This window comes from Hakea prostrata, chromosome 3 (genome assembly GCF_041222555.1).
Source record: "Hakea prostrata isolate BN-2017 chromosome 3, UWA_Hpros_2, whole genome shotgun sequence".
NCBI lineage: Eukaryota > Viridiplantae > Streptophyta > Magnoliopsida > Proteales > Proteaceae > Hakea > Hakea prostrata.
In genome coordinates, this window is record NC_142602.1 from 5,239,456 (window position 1) to 5,260,850 (window position 21,395).

The window sequence follows — 21,395 nt, forward strand, 5'->3', positions numbered from 1 at the left end:
GATGATCTTTAGATGGATGAGTGAAAAAAAAAATGAAATAAAAAATAAATAATGATTATATAAGAATTGGGTTGGGACTAACTTCGATAAGTGATATGTTACAAAAAAGTCATCTATGATAATGGTAATGTTCAACATGGATCACTAAATGTCCAACATAGATTAGTGATCTAATCTAAATTGAAGGAACCAAAGAAGCTAGAGAGATAGACTTAATACGATTTGAAGTGAATTGGTGAGAAAGAAAAGCTATGCATTACTTACACCTTGTACCCACTATGACTTCAAGTAGATCGAAATTGTAAACAGGGGTACATGCAATCATATTTAGTTGGGATAAGACTTAGTATAACTATTTTGTTGCTTATATATATATAATTTTTCCTTCAAGAAAGTATATAATGTTCCCTAGACACCTTCCCAAGTCCCAACTCACCTCCTATTCCCAACCTAAAGGTAAATAAATAATAAAAACAATATTATTGTTTCACCCTACTCATATCAAGTCCAGATCTTCTACCCCAATGGGTAGAGGAACGTGTTTCCCTTGCTTCTCTCCACCACATATTTAAAATGCAGAGCATCTCTGAGCATTTATGTTCCATTTTGTTAATGCTTAGAGATGTGTCATTTTCTTAATATATAGTAGAGGGAGGTGAGGAGAGCATAATCCTCTAACCAGACGAGTAGAGAATCCCAATTCATATAGACAAGCCTCTTGATATTCTTTTGCCTCCATTAATTTCACTTTGTCGCAATTACCGATAGAAAAAACACACTTAATTGTTGCATACAAGGAATTAGAATCCTTTACTCTAAAGGTAGATGATAACATTATCCTTGTATCTTCCACCACACAAATTCAGGAAGAAAGGTCCACCTTTGAATGAATATATGGTGGTAGAACCCTTGAGGGTAGAGAAATGGAACTAGCATACAGATCATATGCCTATCCATTTTCCATTAACATAAAGGGAAAAATGATTTTGTCTGACAGTACAATTTTCATTATTGTATATGTTGATGATAGACAAATTTATTGAGTTGAAGAGTTGATATAAGTATTGACTTTTGATCTAGGTAAGTTGAGAAGCCATGAATTGATAAGAGCAACCAAAGACAAGACATCCACAATAGAATTGCAACATTTGGTGATGTTTACTTAACTTTTCCATTGACCCATCTACAAGCATAGAACTTTTTTTTTTGTGTCTGAGATTTTCATTCGGGCCAGCTTTCACGCAATCCTCAGAGGGAACTTTGTCGTCCGCAAGGGTTGAACCCATGACCTCTCCACTGAAAAGTATGAATCTTACCACTCTACCAACCCTGCATTAATTCACAAGTATATAACTTACTCAAGCATACGGGGGAGGGTGAAAGATGGAGATTCCATCACTTTCACTTGGACAAGATGCCAATGTATCTGCTGTCGTTGTGTAGGGGCCACGCTCCCACCAACGGTGAACCACCTCAAAAGAATAATTAGTGAAAAAATTAATTTTAAGGTAAGATTTCCCTTTCTAATTATTTTTCCCTATAAAAGCCTGAAACGGGACCAACGATGCAAGAGATTATTAGTTAGTATTAAATTCAAAAAAGTAGAGCCAAAAATATACTGCCTTCTCCTTTCTTCTTCTTCTGGTGTCCGATACACAACTCGCTTCTTTTTTTCACTTTCCTCATACTCACTCCATACCTCTCACCCTACTTTCTACGAACTAGGGTTTCCTTTAACCTTAAACAGTTCCGAGCGTTTTGCTAATCTCGCCTCGAAGCCCTCGACTTTGCTTAATCCATAATTTGTAAGCGCTCTCTGCCTGTCATTTTCGTTTAATATCTCGCTTCCATGTTTTTTTGGAACTTGAAAGATAAATTTGACCTAGTTTGCGGACGTTTTTCAGAACATTTGTGGATTTCCACTGTTTTCATCTCCGGTAAATTTCTTCATTCGATCGATGACTCTCTGTGGGTTCACATCTTGTCTTTGTGTCTTGGTGTTATTTGTCAGTTTGGTCTTCCCAACTTATTTTCTGTCATCTTGGATTCCGTAATTTGACGTTTCCAGATTCGTTGGTTGCTACTATTGGGACTGTTAGCTTTTAAAGAATTGGCGCTCGTTTTTCTTCTTCAAGACTTGCATGTACTTATCATAAAGATTTTTATCTTCTTCCGTGCTTGGTGCAGTTTGTTCAATATATGATCCCTGTAGACTCTTCATATTTGCTCTTTTTTGTTGGTCTGGATATTGCATACTTCGTTTCCTTGGACGAAAACAATCAACTGTTCAGTGTATTTTTCTTTTCGGCCTGGTCATGGACTTACTGTATGATGCTGATTTTTTTCCCCCACTTTATTACTAAGTTGTGAGAACACTGCTGTTTTGTTACCAGTTCACCTCATACGGATGTTAGATATTTAAGTGGTAGCTGGTAGCTCCGTCTACCATCATTTTCTGTTATTGAAATGTCTCCCTGTGGATTAAGTTTTAGTTGGACCAGCTCTCTCATCAAGTTCTTCCTTCTTTTTGTCAACAGATGCGTTCTTGTTATCTCTATCGGTATAGTAAACTTGAATTTTAACCTCAGGTCTTGCTATTTATAACCATTTGACATACCATACAATTTATTTTCCATGGGTTGTCTTCACTGTTTTTGCTGGTAGAATAGTCTATCAGCTTTTACTTAGATATACTTGGATTTTGTTTGCTGGGGTACTAGATGGCTTAAGAAGTTCAGCGCCTCGGGGAGATGAACCATGTTGTTAGAGTGGACAGTTTCTTGGTATTCATGTAGATGTTATTATGGCAGTCTAGTACATGGAATTGTATGTTGGATATTGGGTTGTTCTACATGACATGGCTTAACCATCCTTGGACTATTCTGCGTATCTATTTTTTTTAAGCATATTATCTCGATGGATTTCCAGTTCATACAATCATGGCATCTGGAGTTTTAGTTCGTTTAACTGGGACTGAAGTTACCATTGGAATCTGTTTTTGTAACTCGTTGCTATAATATTGTACAGCATTGACAGATCTCATGCTTTGGGCTCATCACTGAGCGGTTTCTAGAGAGTTGACAACAAATTCACTGTTTAAAGGAAGTTAAATAAAACATAGCTAAGACGGGGTCGCTTTGTTGTGTGGCTGCAAGGCCACATGGAGCCAATACAGCTAGCAGAGAGTGGTCCATGAGTCCCAATGAACCTTACTGGCAAACAAACACAAGTTTTTCTCCTCCTTTATCTGGAAGATGGGATAATAGGTTCCTGTCTGAAGGCCTACCATATGCTTCGCACAGTGCTGCTCAGGTTTATGGGCCTTCTCTCTCATCTAACAGTAAAGAAAGCAGTAGTCATGGAAGAGGTGATCAACTTCCTCTGCACCAATATTCTGCCTCTGATGGCTTTGGGTCATTTTTCAGCAGTCCATCTGACAGTTTCCAGACTCCACAGTGGACCCCTCCTCCTAGGCAAGGGGTGAATATTGATGATCATGTTTCTGCAATAACGAGAGGTATCACACTGCATCGATGCATATCCTTTTATATCTAGTTGTAACTCATCTTTTAGTCTATGTGCCATTTCTACTTATTTTTTTGTCTTCCATTTTATGATGCTGCCAAATTATACTTTTACGAGTGGTTAGTTTTGTAGACTAAAATTTCATCTGGAGAAGCCTTATTGAGTTATTGGGATATACCATTGCACTGGATAGTAGATACTTGTTTAGCCGTGGAATCCACAAGGTAGGATTTTGGACTTGAGTAGGAATGCGATATATTTATTATAAGGAACTAAGGAAGCTTAACGAATTTGACCAATGGGAAAACAAGTTCAATCTCCAAACATCCCACAATTTGCAGCCTCCTATATAGTGTGTCACGTGCACATCAACTGCAAGAAATTCTTGTAGAACAACTGTAAACCTAGAACAATGCATATAAGAAATAAAATTGCTAGCATCCTATTGTATAATCGAATTCAAGTGTTTATATGGTTTGGTAAAATTGTCTCTGGCCGTGGGGAAATGAGTTCTGCTTCATTATCACCTGGCAATTGCCTTGCAGCCACTCATCTCACAACTCTTCCAGATTGATTTTGAAGAAAGAACCTTACCACTAATATATAGCAAAACCATCTACGGGAAATATGGCCCTTTGGAATCAGCCCACTTATTGATGCAGATTCATCAACAAATTGGGCTTCTTTCCTTAGGATAATTCTAGAGTTGTGTTTTTCATGTGTTGGGCCTTTGATCCCTAGGATTTCTAAGTAATGGCACACTTTTAAGGGTCCCAGGTATGGACAGTTACGTTAAGCATTGAATTAGTTTCAATACATGGTTATTTTTATGTTACGATTGAACCGGTGTTTGAACCAATGTTCAGTTTAAAATATTTTCATTGCTAGATGAAGGAAATCTTTTTATATCTTAAGTGGGGTTACATTGTGACTTTGTTTTGAGTTTATTTAGCTTCATATCCATTTTATGTTACCTAAGAGGTTGAGAATTGGGTTCGGCCTTTCTTTTTTCAGTATAGTAGTCTATTTGAGTCTTTTATATAGGTGTAATAGGTGCAGGTATGGAACATGAATTTGAGTAATGACATGGCTTTGCAGGCTGCTGCTGCCTTTGTTCTCAATTGTAGCTTTAATCTAGAGAGTGATCTAGTCTTGGTGGGATTGGTGTGTATATCCGATCAATTTCTTGACAGTGGGAAGTCCAGGAGGTTCAAACTGTGGGATTGGATTCAGGTGTGTGTCCAATCAACTCCTGGATGATGGGAACTCTAGAAAGTTTTAATAAGCTCCCTTTCAATTTAGTTGAAGAGTTTCCTCAAATTTTCTTCAAGTTTCTATTCAAGTTATTGAAGTAAGCAAGCTGCTGCCATGGGTTTCCTGCAAACAACAGTGAGTTATTGGTAATCCTCTACTCCATCTTCGTCTTGTAATGTCCACAGCCCAAACCCCAATGTCCCCCTTTTGGTTTTCTTTTTCCTGGACTACCACCCATTCATGGACCAGATTCACTGTCAAAACATCCCCAGCTAAGGTTCAAATATCCCTTTCTATCCTGTTGACCTTTCATCTGTAGCTGGTCCAATTCTCTTCTAGAACAACCCTAAATTACAATTTCATATTCATCCAAAAAAAAAGACTTGCAATTTTGTACCTAACTGTTAGAATTAACTCGAATTGTGATTGGTTACTCCTCATACCCTCCTAAAATACCATTTGAGCTTGGTTGCAATTAGGACATTGAAATCCTAGAATTTCATCTGTCACCTTTATCAAAACCTGGGAAAACCCTAATTTTACTGAAACTCCAATTTTAGCATTCAAAGTTATCCACTAAACCGTGAACCTTTACTGTTAGCTTCTCCATTATCTACCTGAATGTAACCCGCCTGCAAACCCTAAATTTATCGTACATCCTGATTTGACCTTTTTATTGATGGTTTTGGAATACCTTGGTTCATCAGATCCATAAAAGTAGCTGCTGCATTTGTCCAAGACAAAATGCATAACCATGAATTTATAATGGCTATACCATGTCTTGAAGGCTGTATTGGAAATTTGGAATGTTATCAGTCTTGATCTTCAGTTGATGGTAGCTGAAACAAAAGTTAATCTTTGGAAAGACTGTTGCTCCCCATGATTGTTTGAAGGAGTCCTTAATATTCACCAATACCCCTTGCATTTTGGCCTAATTATTGGGACACCACAAAACTTGTAATATTTCAACTTGTCCCACCACCACCATCGTTAACTTGAAACTTGAAATGTCCATTTTAACCACCTAACTTGTGTAATCAAAGCTTCTTAAAAAATGAGGTTTGCCTTTGTTTACCACTGGAGACCTACAACTCAGAGGGAGGTTATCATCATGCTACAATTGATGACTTCAAAACTCCATCCTTCTCCCACCTGCAACCTGGAAGTAAGAAAATGCAACTTTAACATGTAGTAATATCGAGATAGCTCCTGTTTCATTGCAACCTCGCCAGATAAACAGTTGAGTGAGAAGAAGGTAGCCACAACCTTTATTTTTTTTGTTGCTCTGCGTTGCTGAATATCTTAACCACTTGATCATCATTCAACCAGTCAGGTGGCTAGTGAAGTACTTCCAAGCAACAGGAGGCAAGAGAGGGGATCTAAGAAAATACTCTATGACATCAACTGCTGACGTAGTCCTAGGTTGGAACCAGCTAGGAATGAATATTTAGAATCTAGAATGAGTTTAAAAAAGGGATTAGGTGAAAAGTGGTGTGAAGTTTTGGTATTACCTAAGTTTTGATGGTAGGCATGGTTCAAGAATTCAGTTCTGGTGCCCAACTTGGTTAGCCAAAAACTTGACTTGGATTGAGGTTTTGGTGAGTTGTTGCACTCTCTTTTTTTTTACCCCGTGTTAAAGTGAAGCTGGGTTTTGGTGGGAAGCATACAATTCTGGTAATATACTGATCCAGCAGAGATACTGAGATAATACTGAAATATCCAAGATATTAACTAGTATCCCATCTTGCTTTGTAATCCCCTGAAAAATGAATTTCCGAGATCTTGGTGAGTTCTCAATCTATGATGGTAGGCTTAGCCGGTTAGGTTATTGATGTAGGGGAGTCTATTGACGAAGTTTGGTGCTTCATCGGTGGATTATAGCTGAAATTAGAGTATCATCAAAATAAGGTTTGGTTTCCAGGTTTCAGGTTGGGAGAAGATGAGGAAATCTTTAGTTTCTAATGGTTACCTGAGGCTGCATTCAGATCGAGTTCTCCTAATGTATTGTGGGTGATTCGATCAAAATATGGAGGCAAACTAATGGCTAGTTTGGTGACTTTGGTCTAGTTGTAATGTAGGGTTTATCAGGAAGGAACTAAGATGGTTTTGGCTTGTCAGAACTGAATCTGCTTGGGATCTATATTGGAATTACAATTTCAAGCGTGATCCAAATAAAAACAATTAATAGACTAATTAAAAGCTTAGGTGATATCCTAGACATTTCCACGATTTGGTGTGGTGTAGGGAGGATCCCTACACCTTCCTACGCCTATGGTGTTAGTTTAGGGAGGAAGGTTGACACTTTAATACTTGATACTGATTTTGAACAGCTGAACTGCGTCAGGAAGGCAAAGCTGAAGGTTTCCTATCCTGAGTATTTTTTAGCTTTTCACAACGAAACTTGCTGGAGAATATTAAGATTTCTGAAGAGGGTGGAACTCCATATAAACTACATGTTCTGCTGAACTAGTTATCATCCTCATGCTCATGGGGGAGATTCCATTTTTTTGGGCAAGATTGCCAATGCCCATGCGGATATGAGAGATTTCAATTGCGAACCCTAAAATTTGTTGCAGATCTAAGAGAGGCACGCTACCGGTTAGAGGGCAAAGACTGCTATGTAATTTTCTTCACTTGATTTGTTTGCTCGATCTCAACTTCTGTGGCCCTATTATCATTGGCACATCTAAAAAGTCTTTGCTATAAAGTACTGTGTTTGTCATCCTCTTGAAAAACCCTTTTCTCGTTTGCTCCTTATCTGTGTTACAGACAGTGAGGTTATATAATATTCAGGGTCTCTCTGCTGTTTCTAAATGTTGATAACCCTGGAAATTGCCGCCTTTTATTCTGCAGTTGTTTAAGATCAGTGAAGAAGTAGTGTCGTGAACAGTAAATATCCCAAGTGTATATACTTCAACAAACCATATTTGGCTAATGCTGTGGATACCAAGGTTAAGTTCCTGTCTTGTCAGATTTTCAACTAGTACCGGACTTTCCAGATGATTTGATGGGATACCGCTTGACCAAGAAACTGAGTTTTCTATTTACCTTACTCCAGGCACTCTCAAAAGCTCTTTATGGCATGGCCCCAACAGAACATGAAAGAGCTCAAGGATCAGTTGCAGAAAACTGTAATTTAGAATTGAGATAGAATACTTAATTAAGCCCAACTCTAGTTAGACCAAACCCCCTAGGACCAGTTCTTTTGGGGGTTAGACCATTAGACCAAAACTGATTGAACTGGTCTGATATTAAGTCAAATTCAGAGACATCAAAACAACTTTGGTAAAATCAACTCTCCGCAGAACAGTTTAGACTGTTAACTCTATGTTTGCAAAGTCAATTTTAATCCTTTAACCTAAGAAGATCTTTTCCCCCTTGTTTCAAAATTTCATCTTAAGATCAACCCAAACTCGGTAGGATTTTTTCCTGGTTTCAAATCATCAACGCTAGCTAGATTAATCCAAAGTAGGTAAAGTTTATTTTTTGTTTCAAAATTTAGAATAACTAAAATGAATTGGAGAAGCTTTCAAAGACCATGAATTTTGTTGAAGTCTATACACTTGGGATATTTACTGTTCACGACACTATTCACATGAACAGTAACTTTGTTTGTACTGTTTACGTGAACAGTATTATGCTATTGTTTTTATTATATTTTCTATTTCTAATGTGGGAGTCTTGCTACACAAGTTTTGGGAGTTTTTAGAAAGTATAGTTTCTATTTTGGTGGTAGTTTCTATTTTCAGAACTTTCTATTTTAGGAGTTAGGAAGTTACTAAAGTTGTAATATTTTGTTTCCTTTTTCTAGAGGACAATTACTTGTCTCTCAAGTTGTATTAGATTCATTAGAAGCTATAAATAAAAGTGCTTTGTGATTCTAGACTCTTAAGCAAGAATCACAAGCCTCTTCTACTAGTTCTTCATCTCTCTTCTCTTCTTCTTCTTCTTCTCTCTTTTCTTTGTTCAAGTTCAGCTGCTGTTTTGATTATTTAATGTTTGTTTTCTAAAATGGCATCAGAGCAAGTTTAATCAACCTAGGGACTGTTTTTTCTCTCTTGGCTGCCCAATTATTTTTTTCCTTTTTCTTATCTAGGGTAGCCCCAACCTTCGCTGCAGTAATTGTGAATGGCTGTCCTTCTTTGACTTTTGAAGCACCAAGTATCTATGTATTAATACTACAAAAAGGCCCCAAGCTTTCTGGGGATATGTTTACCTATTTGATTCAACTGAGGCTGCTACTACCCTGTTTTTTTGTGTGCAAATCTGAAGTTCAATCTGCACTATACTGGTGTCTTGGGATTCCTCTTGATTCTTGCGAAGATATGCCCATAATTCAGATTGCAAGACATAAGTATTGTCTTCCATTGTTTGCGCTATAAGTTCTGCTACAAGTCTTATACTAGTACCCCTGTTTCATTGAATTTCTTTGTTCTAAAAAATTATGCTGCTACCGTCTTGCTTTACTACTACTTCTGTTGTTTATTTCAGAATCAAGTTTAGCCTTCTTTTTATCTAATACTTCTACAAAGACCTAAAGAACTACTTTTCCTTCATATCAAGATCTGTTAGAGTTTCACATCTAGCAGAAGTTTGTTGCTATGGTCCAAGATCTGATATTATATGCTATTGCAACTAGTGTTATTGCACTTCTTCTGAGTGGATTGCTGCAGCGACTACTGCAATTTTGAGATTCCAAGCTGGTTCAGTAATTTTCTCTTGATCTAATTTGCTCTACCCTATTAAAGGGTTAGTGGTGGTTCAGAATTCCCCCCCCCCCCTTGGAGAACAAGACTTTGTCCTGTGAGACGATTTTCTGCTGCTTGATCAGCTTTATTGGTGAATAATACACTGCTCTGTGGCTACTTTTCCTTATTGGGTTTCTTTTGTGCTCATACTTTAAGATGCTTGTCACTGGTCATCATTAATTGTCCACGTGTAATGTTACACGTGAGGGGGAGAATGGTACCTTATTCTATATCTACTCAAGATGTGCTGATGGATATTATTTGTGAAGATCTTTGCCCTCAACTTATGGCATTCTACAACAATATCACTACCTATCTTTAACTATATTGCCCTTTTACCTTACATACATGTTCCGCAATAACCCATATTGTCTTCTACCCTACCTACTTGGTCCGCAGTAACCCATACTGTCTTTTACCTACTTACTTGGTCCGTAGTAACCCATACTACCTTACCTACTTGATCCACAGTAATATATATTGTCTTTTACCTTACCTACTTGGTCCGCAATAACCCATATTGTCTTTTACCCTACCTACTTGGTCCGCAGTAACCCATACTGTCTTTTACCTATTTACTTGGTCCGTAGTAACCCATACTACCTTACCTACTTGGTCCACAGTAACCTATACTTTCTTTTACCTACCTACTTGGTCCACAATAATCAATATTGCCTTTTACCTACCCATACTTTACCTATTACTTGCCTTCTTGGGAAGCATTTATATGGACATTGGAGTTGCAATTTTGAAGATTTAGCGTGGACATGTCTCCTTACCTACGGGCATTATGTGGATAGTGCCTTTTGCCTACCTACAACTTGGCTTCTTGCAAAGCATTTATTTGGACTTTGGAGTTACAATTTTAAATAATTAGTGTGGATATTTCTCCCTACTACCGGCATTATATGGATAGTGTCTTTGATCTTGCTATACTTATGGACTTTGTTCGTCTTCAACATCATCGATTGTTCTCAATATTGGATGGTTCTATTGACATGAAGAATTAAAGTTTTTTTTAAGTTGGTGTTGATTATCTCCTGGGTGAAGTTTTCTCAGTGTTTATTGACATCTGTCATTGCTACACGATTCAAGATTGGTGCTACTTTTCAAGTTTATTCTTATTGTGCAAGCTGAAGTTTTCTTTGTGTACACTCCAGCTTGAGGGGGAGTGTTGAAGTATATACACTTGGGATATTTATTGTTCACGACACTATTCACGTGAACAGTAAAAAAAACAGATTTTACTGTTCACGTGAACAATAACTTTGTTTGTACTGTTTACGTGAATAGTATTATGCTATTGTTTTTATTATATTTTCTATTTCTAATGTGGGAGTCTTGCTACATAAGTTTTGGGAGTTTTTAGAAAGTATAGTTTCTATTTTGGTGGTAGTTTCTATTTTCAGCACTTTCTATTTTAAGAGTTAGGAAGTTACTAAAGCTGTAATATTTTGTTTCCTTTTTCTAGAGGACAATTACTTGTCTCTCAAGTTGTATTAGATTCATTAGAAGTTATAAATAAAAGTGTTTTGTGATTCTAGACTCTTAAGCAAGAATCACAAGCCTCTTCTACTAGTTCTTCATCTCTCTTCTCTTCTTCTTCTTCTCTCTTTTCTTTGTTCAAGTTCAGCTGCTGTTTTGATTATTTAATGTTTGTTTTCTAACATGGTTGATATCCTTGATTAAGTAATTGGTTCTCCTTTAGGGCGGGATATTATAAGGGATGGCAGTGTCACAACACTAGTATGCCGCAACTGAATTTATGTTTGAATGCCACATCCTTTAGAAAGAAATGAACACATGTATGATAGGCAGCTGCCACCACTAGCCAATTCATTTCCAAAATCACATCATAGTCTTGCATGACAAAGTGAAATTAGGTTTGCAAATTGGAGTCATCTTCTACCCTCAACTTGAGCAATGCAAGACTAATCATATTAACTTCCATAATTTCTATAGCAGTAGCGATATGACTTGGATTCATCACCCAGTTGGGTTTATTTTCATGTGAAATCTAGGGTTGGTAATTTTCCAATAAGGAGAAGGCAGTTACAACTCCATTGGGATCACATTTCAAGTTATCTTCTAATGATAGCCGAAAGACAGAAGAAGAAAAGGGTAGGATGGCATGATTTCCTTATGCAAGTCTAGTTGGGAGCTTAGTGTTCTTAATGGTGTGCACTAGGCGTGGTATTGCTTATGTGTTTGGTGTGTTAAATAGATTCATGGCAAACCCAAGAAGGATGTATTGGGAGGGCAGCAAGATGGGTGATTCGATATTTGAAAGGAACAAGTGATTGCTCCATTACCTTTAGCATAGGAGGGGTGATAATTTAAGGCTTTGTGGATGCAAGTTTATGTGATAGCCATGACAAGAGAAGATCTACTTGTCGGGTTATGTTTTAAATATGCTAATGGCCCAATAATGGATGTGTAAGCTTCTATAGACGGTGGCTTTGTCAACAATCAAAGTGGAATATATGGCAGTAAAGGAAACTTATACTTATAAAGAAGTGGTGTGGCTTCAAGGATTGATAGGTGAGATAGGCATTGAATCAAAAGTTATGGATTTATTTTGTGATAACACGAGTCCTGAATGCTATTCATTTAGCCAACAATCCGGTTCATCACAAGAAGACAAAACATATATTGGTTCAATAACACCACATTCAAGAAGTCATCGAAGATGGGAGGATCCGATTGTTGAAAGTAGGAACTAATAAGAATGTGGCGGATATTGCTTACCAAGGTGGTTCGAGGAGAAAAGTTGGATTGGACTAGAGTTTGTTCGAGAAGAAAAGTTGGATTGGATTAGAGTTTATCTTCTCTTAATTTTGAGAAAGATGACTTAATAAGTCGGTGATTTTCATCAAAGTGGAGGTCGTTGAGATGGGTGATAAAAATCACTTTTTTTGTTCCTTTTTTCAACGTGGGGGGCTCCATTTCTTGTCTTGATTGGGTAGATGTGAGATAACATAAAGTGGGCCTTGGAAGATGGAAAAAGAGTTTGAAAAAGTGGTTCTCTAGTGAATTTAGGATGGGGCTTTGAGAAAAATGTGAGAGGAAGTTTTAGGGTTTCTTAGTCTTGTGGTTTTGCAAGAAAAAGAGATTTTTATGTGGCTCACTAACTTGAAATGTTCAAGATTAGCTACTTCATGGGTAGGGCGGCAAGATTTCACTATTTCTACTCCAGAATAGTACAAGGTTTGAGTATATACAATGTTACTTCAACGCTGGTGACATCACATCCAAACCTCTAACAACACCTAGCCTTCCCTTCAAGCTCTTGAATAAACCCGTCAATACCAATCTCAAGATTAAATAGATCAACAATCCGGAAGAGAGCAAGAGGGAAAAAAAGAAAAAGAGAAAAGAATTCTTGCAAAACCATAAGGCCAAGAAACCTCAAGACTTCCTCTTATGTTTTTCTTAAAGCCCCAACTTGGAACTCACTAAAAACCGAATTTCAACCTCTTTTTCCATCCCACAAGGCCTACTTTATGTCAGCTTACATCTAACCAATGTTTAACAAGAAATGGGGCTCACCAAGTTGAAAAAAGGAACAAAAAATGTTATTTTTAATCACCGTTGTCAACAGTCTCCACCTTGATGAAAATCATTGACTTGTTAAGTCATCCTTTTTGAAACCAAGAGGAAAAATTTCAATCCAACTTCTCTTATTGAACCACCTTGGTATGCATAGATGCCACATTCTCATTGGTTCCTACTTTAAAAAATCGGATCCTCCGATCTTCAACCACTTCTCGAATGTAGTGGTATTAAACCAATATATGTGTTATCTTCTTATGATGAACCGGATTCTTAGCTAAATTTATAGCACTCATGTTATCACAATATAAATCCATATCTTTTGATTCAATGCCTTCTTCACTTATTAATCCTTGAAGCCATCCACTTTCTTACGAGCCTTTGTTGTTATATCTTCCGCTTCGGTTGTTGACAATGCCATTGTTGCTTAAAGCTTAGACATTTAACTTATTAGACCATTAGCATATTTGAAAACATAACCCGTTGTAGATCTTCCCTTGTCACAGTCATCACAAGAACTTGCATCGACAAAGCCTTGAATTGGCACCTCGCCTTTGCTAAAAGTAATGGAGTAGTCATTTTTGCTTCTCAATTACCAAAGCACCCATTTTGCCCCCTCCAAATGCATCCTTGGGATTGTTATGAATCTACTTAACATTCCAATTGCATAAGCAATATCCAGCCTAGTGCGGCTCTTCTAGACTTGTATAAGGAAAAACTGTCATCTTATTCTTTTTCTTCTTTCATCTTTGGTTTGTAATTGGAAGATAACTTGAAATATGATCCTAATGGAGTTGAAATTGCCTTTACCTTATACTTACCAAATTTCTCGAGGATCCTCTTGACAAAGGACTTTTGTGAAAGTGACAAAGCCTCTTTAAATTTCAATTCCAAGAATTTGTTTGGCTTGACCAAGATCTCCGTTTCAAACTTCTTGCTCAAACACCTTTTGAGTTCTTTAATTTTAGCTTTATCTTTGGATGCCAAGACCATATCATCGACATACAAAATTAAAATTACATATGAACCATCATTAAATAACTTTTATGTATAAATAATGGTCATATTCACTTCTTTTGTAACCAAGACTCAAAATAAAAGAGCCAAGAGTTTTATACCATTGCCTTGAAGCTTGTTTAAGTCCATATAAGAATTTCTTCAACTTAAACGCAAGTTTTCCCTTGCCTTTTTCAACAAATATTTTTTGTTGCCTCATGTACACCTCTTCAAGAAGATCACCATGTAAGAACACCGTTTTCACGTCCATTTGTTTAAGCTCTAAGTCATGTATAGTAACAAGTCCAAACACCAATCTAATAGAAACCAATTTCACAACTAAGGCAAATACTTAAAAGAACTCTATACTTTCAAAAGATACACTTCTTGGATTTTGGGTCATGGTATATGCATCATAGCCTAATATCTTCAAATTTGAATAATCACAAGGAGTTCGCTATTTTTACCTCATTTGGAATTTTTCCACTCGAAGTCATTAAAGGAGATCTATTCACAATGTAACATGCCTTTTAACATTGCTTTGGCCGATAATTCTTTTTCTGAGTTTGCATTGCTTAGGATAGCCCAAAACCTCTCCATCAATATCCTATTCATGTGTTCAACCACTCTATTTTATTGTGGAAAGTACGTGTAATCGCATAATGCCACACAATTCCTACATTATTGCAAAAATTCGCAAATTCGTTTTTTGCATATTCCATTCTATTATCCATCAAACCTTGATGCTTCTACTGATTGTTTTCTCCCCCTCAACTTTGAATTTCTTGAATGTCATTAACACAACATTCTTTGACTTAAGAATTGTCACCCATACTTTCTTTGAGAAGTCATCAATGAAAGTAATAAAATATTGAGCACAACCAAAGACACATTTAGTGATGGACCCTAAACATTTGAGTGAATGTAGTCAACTAATCCTTTGTTTTCTACATGCCAATTTTAAAAGCCCTTTTATGATGATTCCTTGACATAATGGTCACAAAATTTTTTTTTTCAAAAATTTAGATTTGAATTTCCATCCCCTTCTCACCTATGTGCACAAGTCTTCGATGTCACAACCTAAGATGAATGTCTCCTTTATCAATCGCCACATTCGCAACATCATCCGTCATAGAACTACCTAATAACTTGTACAAGAGACCAACCTAGCATCCCTTCATGATAACAAGAGCACCTCTTAAAACTTTGAGAACTCCATCTCCCTAAAAAAATTTGTAACCTTCATTTTCCAAAGTGGGTAAATAAATTAAATCTTTTGTCATATCCGAAACATGTCGAACATTTTCAAGTGTACAAATAATACGATCAAACATCTTCAAGTGTAACAAGCCAATGCCAAGTGTTCTACTAGTTGAGTTATTCCCCATCTTCACCAATCCCATTCATATGGCTCATATGTGTTAAACCAAGATTTGTGTATGATTTGTAGCACCCATGTCAAGAACCCAAGTTTGGTGAAATTTCTAGATTGCAATCCACCGTCAACACTTAATCTTTGATAACGTTAGATGTAGTAGCTACAACTTGATTTTCCTCCTTAGAGTTGTCACCAACATCATCTTTACCTTTTGCATTTTCAGAGTTATAGTTGTTTTTCTTTCTTTTGGGACAATTCCTTTTTCAATGTCCACTCTTTCCACAAAATCAACAACTATACTTGCCATAGTACCCCCTGGATTTAGAACGATGTCTTAACTTGTTTTTTGAATAACCTTTGGAAGAGTCATGATGCTCCTTGCTTCTACCTCTTTGTCATATTAGTTTTCGATATCCTCTCCAAAGAACTCTCCAAAGAAACATTTTTGGAGTTCCTCGGCAAGTAATGTACTACATACCGAATCATAGTCAAGAGAATCCTTCTTGCTACAACTTAAAGAGTCGTTACTAAATGATCATAAAATTCTGGTAGTGTAAAGTAAAACCACTGCCTTGTCTTATCCTTCATATTCTCTCCAACACTTTCTAATTGACATAACATGTTTTTGAAGTCATTGAGATGATTAGAAATATTTGAACCATCCTTCACTCTTAAAGAAAAATTATATTTGCTAGAGACTTTATTTGATAGATGCTTTCCAACTTTGACTACAAAAACCATTAATGTTTTGTTGTGTGCAATAGTAAAGAAAACTTCGTTGGATAAGCTCAACCAATTAATAGAAGTAGGCTTGAGATCCATTTCTTCCCAATCATCATTCTTCATTCGTTTTGGTTTCCTAACTTTTCCTTACAAGGCCTTGTGACAACAATTTTGGATTAACAAGTCTTTCATTTTCATTATCCATTACTCAAGGTTCGTCTTTCATTCAAATGGCTCCATCCTAAATGTATGATCGCTCATTGTCTCCAAAGTAGACTCACATAACCTTGCTCTAATAGTTGTTGTAGCAATCAAATCCTAATGGGTAATAAAACAAATCACCACACACAAAAAAAAGATAATACATAAGGATCTTGTACAAATAAACTGGAGACAACACAAAGCAAATTAGCAAACCACAATCACAAGAATGCAAGAAAAGAAATTAAGACACGAGATTTTTACGTGGTTCACTAATGCGAAATGTTCGAGATTAGCTACCCCGCAGGGAGGACGGCAAGATTTCATTATTTGAACTCCAAAGTTATTCAAGGTTTGAGTAGATACAATGTTACCTCAACGGGTGACATCACATTCATGCCTCCAAGAACACCTAGCCTTCCACTTTTAGGCTCTTGAAGAAACCCTTCAATACCAAGCTTGAGCTTCAGTAGAACAACAATAGAGAAGAGAGAGAGCAAGAGAGGGAAAAATAAAATAACTTTCTTGCACAACAACAATACTAAAAAACCCAAAACTTACTCTTACGTTTTTCTCAAAGCCCTATCTTGGAACTCACTAGAAAACCACTTTTTCAACCTCTTTTCATCTCCAAGGTCCCACTTTATGTCATCTCATCTCTAACAATGTTTGACAAGAAATTGGTCTACCTAGTTGAAAAAAGGAACCAAAAAAGTTGATTTTTGTCAACCATCTCAACAAAAAAACCACTAATTTAGAGATTGTTTTGATATGATGAAATAGGCTTGCTGAATTAGTATACTTGTCACAAGAACATACTCATGACTTGGAAGTTTTGTTGGCCTTAAGCATTAGGGACCATGAATTTATTTTTCCTCTCTTCAAATATGATTGTTTCAGAACAAAGGATTGGCTGAAAATCTCCTTGGGAGTTGTTAAAGAGATAGGTACCTTTAGATAGAGTTGAATAACGAAATAGGATTTTTGTAGCTTCCCTGAATAACAAAATAGGATTTGTGTAGCTTCCCCATTTAGACAGGATACTCTATGTTGAGTTGAGCATTTTAGATGCGGTAATATATAACTAAAATATAATTGGGGGGAAAAAATAGTAGTCAAGTTTTCAAAAAATATAGATGATCTGTGGAACTATTATAATCTATTTGCTGTTTTTTTTTTCAGTGCGAGGAACTATGGCCTCTAAAAAGGGGCTGTATTATACCTATGTTACATCCACCCACATGTACACCCTCACATTAGGAAAATTTGAAGTGTGTGCACGCATACACATGCACACACAACACTGCACAAAAAAGAAGCACTCAGGGGAATCATTAAACTGGATCCTAATTTGTTTGGATGCATTCATTTAACATGCATTGTAATATATGTATTACTTGATAATGATGTCTATGGTCTCATGTCCTGGTACATATGTTACTTCTTTTTCCACCTTTGGAATAGCACATGGAATCAAGTGTGTTATTTTTGTTGACATTTTGATTGAATTTCTGAGTATTTTATCATTTTTTTTCCCAATGCATGAATAGAGTTTGCTGAGAGTTCCAAATGGTCTCTGTAATTTGATCATTTTTTCCTAAATCAAATTCTTATTCTTCATTGCTTTAGGTCTAGTACATCTTTCCTCGTTGTCAAACCAGCCCTAACATATCCTGGGACTAGCTAGTAATATGAAGATGACAACTTTGCCATGATGGTAAAGCCTGGGGTCTGGCTACATACCTTAGTTCATACCGGCCTTCACCTCTGACAGCTTACATCTAACATATTGTTTCCTATAAATTAGTGGCCAAATTTTCAGTGTGTTCCATATATGGTAGAGAAGACATCCAGTTGGTGAATATAGTTCTTAGTGCTTCGAACATCTCAAATATTGGGTTGGTTGCATATTCTGATATATTCACCTTGGTGAGAAGTTTACTCCCTCCTGACCTTTTCTGTTGTATGAAGATATTATAGGTTTCTTGTGTCAGGGGAAGGTATCTTTCGTCAGTATTACTGTTCACTTCTATTTTCCTGATTTACTAAAGTCTTATGTTTCATGTTTACCAGAGCCAACTTCTGGGCCATTATCCTTTACACCATCTATGGAGGTATTGTCTTAAATCTTTACATTTTAAATTTTGTTTCACCGGAGTATTATTTCTGACTTGCTTCTTCCTTGGCAGGGGACTTCAACTATCCGCTACAGTGCAGGATCCTCTTCATCCCGGTCAGATGGAAGTGAATACGAGCCTATTGGCAAGATGCCTGGTTCCTCACATCGCAACTTCTCGAGTCGCCGTTCATTCATGTCCAAACCGATCCACCCTCTATCTTTTCCAAACCAAACTGCTGAGACAGAAACTAATGGGAACATTTTCACAAGAAATTCCATTGACCTGTCTACCTGCTGTGAGAGCAAAAGTAATAAACATTTGGAACCAAAGTCATTTCAAAGTTTTGCAGAGCTTCGGTGTGCTTCTGGGGTATTAGATTTTGACGCTAATACCCCACAGCGAGAAGCACGACGGTGGAGCAGTGCTAGTAGCAGCATTGATTTCAGTGAGGTATCTGAGCAGTTGGATTCGGAAAAGGTTGCCCCATCATATAATCTAACAGAGGGCTTCAGATGTGGATTGTGTGATAGGTTTCTCTCCCAGAAATCACCGTGGAGTTCTCGTAGGATTGTGAAGAATGGGGACATGCCAGTCACTGGAGTTCTTTCATGTTCTCATGTCTTTCATGCTGACTGCTTGGAGCAGACAACCCCCAAGATCCAGAAACTTGATCCACCTTGCCCTCTGTGTGCGAGATCTGAGGAAATTGTGCCTGACCAGTGGAATTTTACTAGTTTGAGAAATGGGTTGCCAAGGTTCAGACCGTTTTGTGAGGATGGTCCATCTAGGCCGCCTTGGGGCTGTGGCCAAGTGGGAGATTGTGTTGAGGGTGCATTGCATGCACCTACTCACAATGCTGTGGTGTTACTGAATCGAAGCCGTCTCAAGAAGCTCTCCTTGAAGGGTAATTCAAGTAAAGACGCCCCTGATAAATCGAAGAAAAACATGCCACATTCCTCGCATACATTTAGCAGATTATCAGTTGATCATGGAGCTGGTGGTCGTTCAAAGATGATGACAGACCTGGCACTGAAGAGATGTTGAAACTTCTTAGGTTATTGATTCTGGGGGTAAGATTTTTGTCCTCCCCCGATCTATTATTGGTTTTGAGGTGGAATGGTTCTCTCTAGCAAATTTACTGTAATTGTTGTACAGGTTGAAGTGCGTGGAAACCTAAGGTAGAGGCATAGGGAAGTGACAAATATTCCCACCTTTGCTTTGAATCACTATTTGACTTCACCATTTCCTACATTATATAAGCTTATCTGTGTGCATGTGCGTCTGTCTGTGTGTGTGTGTTGTGTTTTGTTCTTGTCCCTGTCATGCTTTTGATCCCAGAGCATACTGGCTGAATAACTTTACAGGCCCCCTACTCAGCTCACCTGCCAACCACCCCCGTTATATTGGTCTACTGTTTCTTTGATCATCTAGGTCTACCTTGTTATGTGTTATGAAGCACAGTATGCCTGATGTGGCCCCAGAGTCGATTCTCCCGGTGTTATGGATCTCATTTGTTAGTGGTGTTTGATTGCAGTTGCTAGGTTATTATGAAGCCCTTTCTTGCTATTTTCGTATCAATTCAAATACGACGCCATTGATCTGCTTTATGTTATTACTTGTACATTGATCCAAACTATATGGACTAATTTAGTGAGAAACATTAACATGCAAGAGGCGGTTTGGGGAAGAAAAACTTGAACGGTTTAGGTTCTCATAGACCCAATGAGTCACGCCTCACTTCTCCACTAAGTTACCTTCCATTCGGCTCGGCTTCTATGTTTGGGTCGTTGCCCAAACCAGCGGGTCAGCCCACTTCGGTTAAAACTCATCCAATGATAACTAGGTCCCAAGACGGGACGCATTCCCCTAAGATTCCAAAAAGTGTTTTCTTTTTCCAACTAAACCTCCTTTTCCTAGTGCCCCTGCGGCTGTTGAGCCACCCAATGTTGAGCCCACTTGTTACGGTCAAGCCTCAAAAGTATTTAGTTTGGCAAGAGGCAATGAACAATGTGTTTAATGCTCTCCTCAGCTAACAACACTTGGGTACTTATGCCTCCACCTTTGGATAGAAGGATCATTGGCAGCAAATGATTGTTCCGTGTCAAAAGTAAATCTGATAGGACCATTGCGCATGTCATAAAACTCGTTTAGTTGCAAAAGGATACCCTCAAGAGTATGGATTGGAATATGATTAGATCTTTAGTCTGGTTGTCAAGCCGACGACTATACACATTATTCTTACCTTGGTTGTTTTCCGACAGTGGCATATCAAACGACTTGATGTCAATAATGCATTTCTTCATGGATGTCTTACCAAGAATGTTTATATGCCACGACCTTCTAGTTATATTGACACTCGTTATCCCTCGTATGTTTGCAAATTACAACAGTCATTATAGGGGCTCAAGTAGGCACCCATGGCATGGTTTCATCGCTTCAGCTCTTATCCTGCCATTCTTGGTTTTGAGGGCTCCAAGACCAACTCTTCACTTTCATTCGTCATCATCTCATGGAGCCATTTTATGGGTTAGATATATGTTGATGACATTTTGGGCACAAGGCATTTTCCAGCCATTGATCACTTGTTACACATTCTTTCTTTGGAGTTTGCTTCAAAGGATTTGGGTCATGTTCCTTTTCTCTTAGGCGTTGAGATGATTCATGTGTCCAATGAAATTCTTCTCTCCCTACAACAAAATATATATATATATATATATGGATCAGCTGTCACCTATGTCAAACCCATTTCCACCTGGAAAAAAAATTGTTTGCTGTGCACATCTCTCTGCTGTGCACAACAGTGCGGTGCTAAATCACATGTAAAATACTAGTTTAATGGTTGAGATCAAATTGATAATTTTTAAGTGTAAAAGTCCCCAAGAAAAGCTCATTTAAGCC

The 21,395-nt window shown here is 37.5% G+C and overlaps 1 protein-coding gene across 4 annotated transcripts; it reads left to right on the forward strand.

The window, feature by feature from the left end:
* The first annotated feature begins 1,392 nt into the window (after positions 1-1,392).
* Positions 1,393-20,376, forward strand: LOC149020269 (uncharacterized). 4 transcript variants are annotated; one of them, XM_089148375.1, is made up of 5 exons: positions 1,393-1,805; positions 1,905-1,937; positions 3,028-3,517; positions 18,451-18,491; positions 18,567-20,376. In XM_089148375.1, the coding sequence occupies exons 3-5, from the start codon at positions 3,193-3,195 to the stop codon at positions 19,539-19,541; spliced, it is 1,341 nt and encodes a 446-aa protein (XP_089004501.1). In that variant the 5' UTR covers positions 1,393-1,805; positions 1,905-1,937; positions 3,028-3,192; the 3' UTR covers positions 19,542-20,376. The 4 variants fall into 4 exon arrangements, with proteins under 4 accessions (XP_089004501.1, XP_089004503.1, XP_089004499.1 ...); XM_089148377.1 differs by lacking the exon at positions 1,905-1,937 and having other exon boundaries at positions 18,567-19,567; positions 19,653-20,376; XM_089148373.1 differs by lacking the exon at positions 1,905-1,937.
* The last annotated feature ends 1,019 nt before the right edge of the window (positions 20,377-21,395 follow it).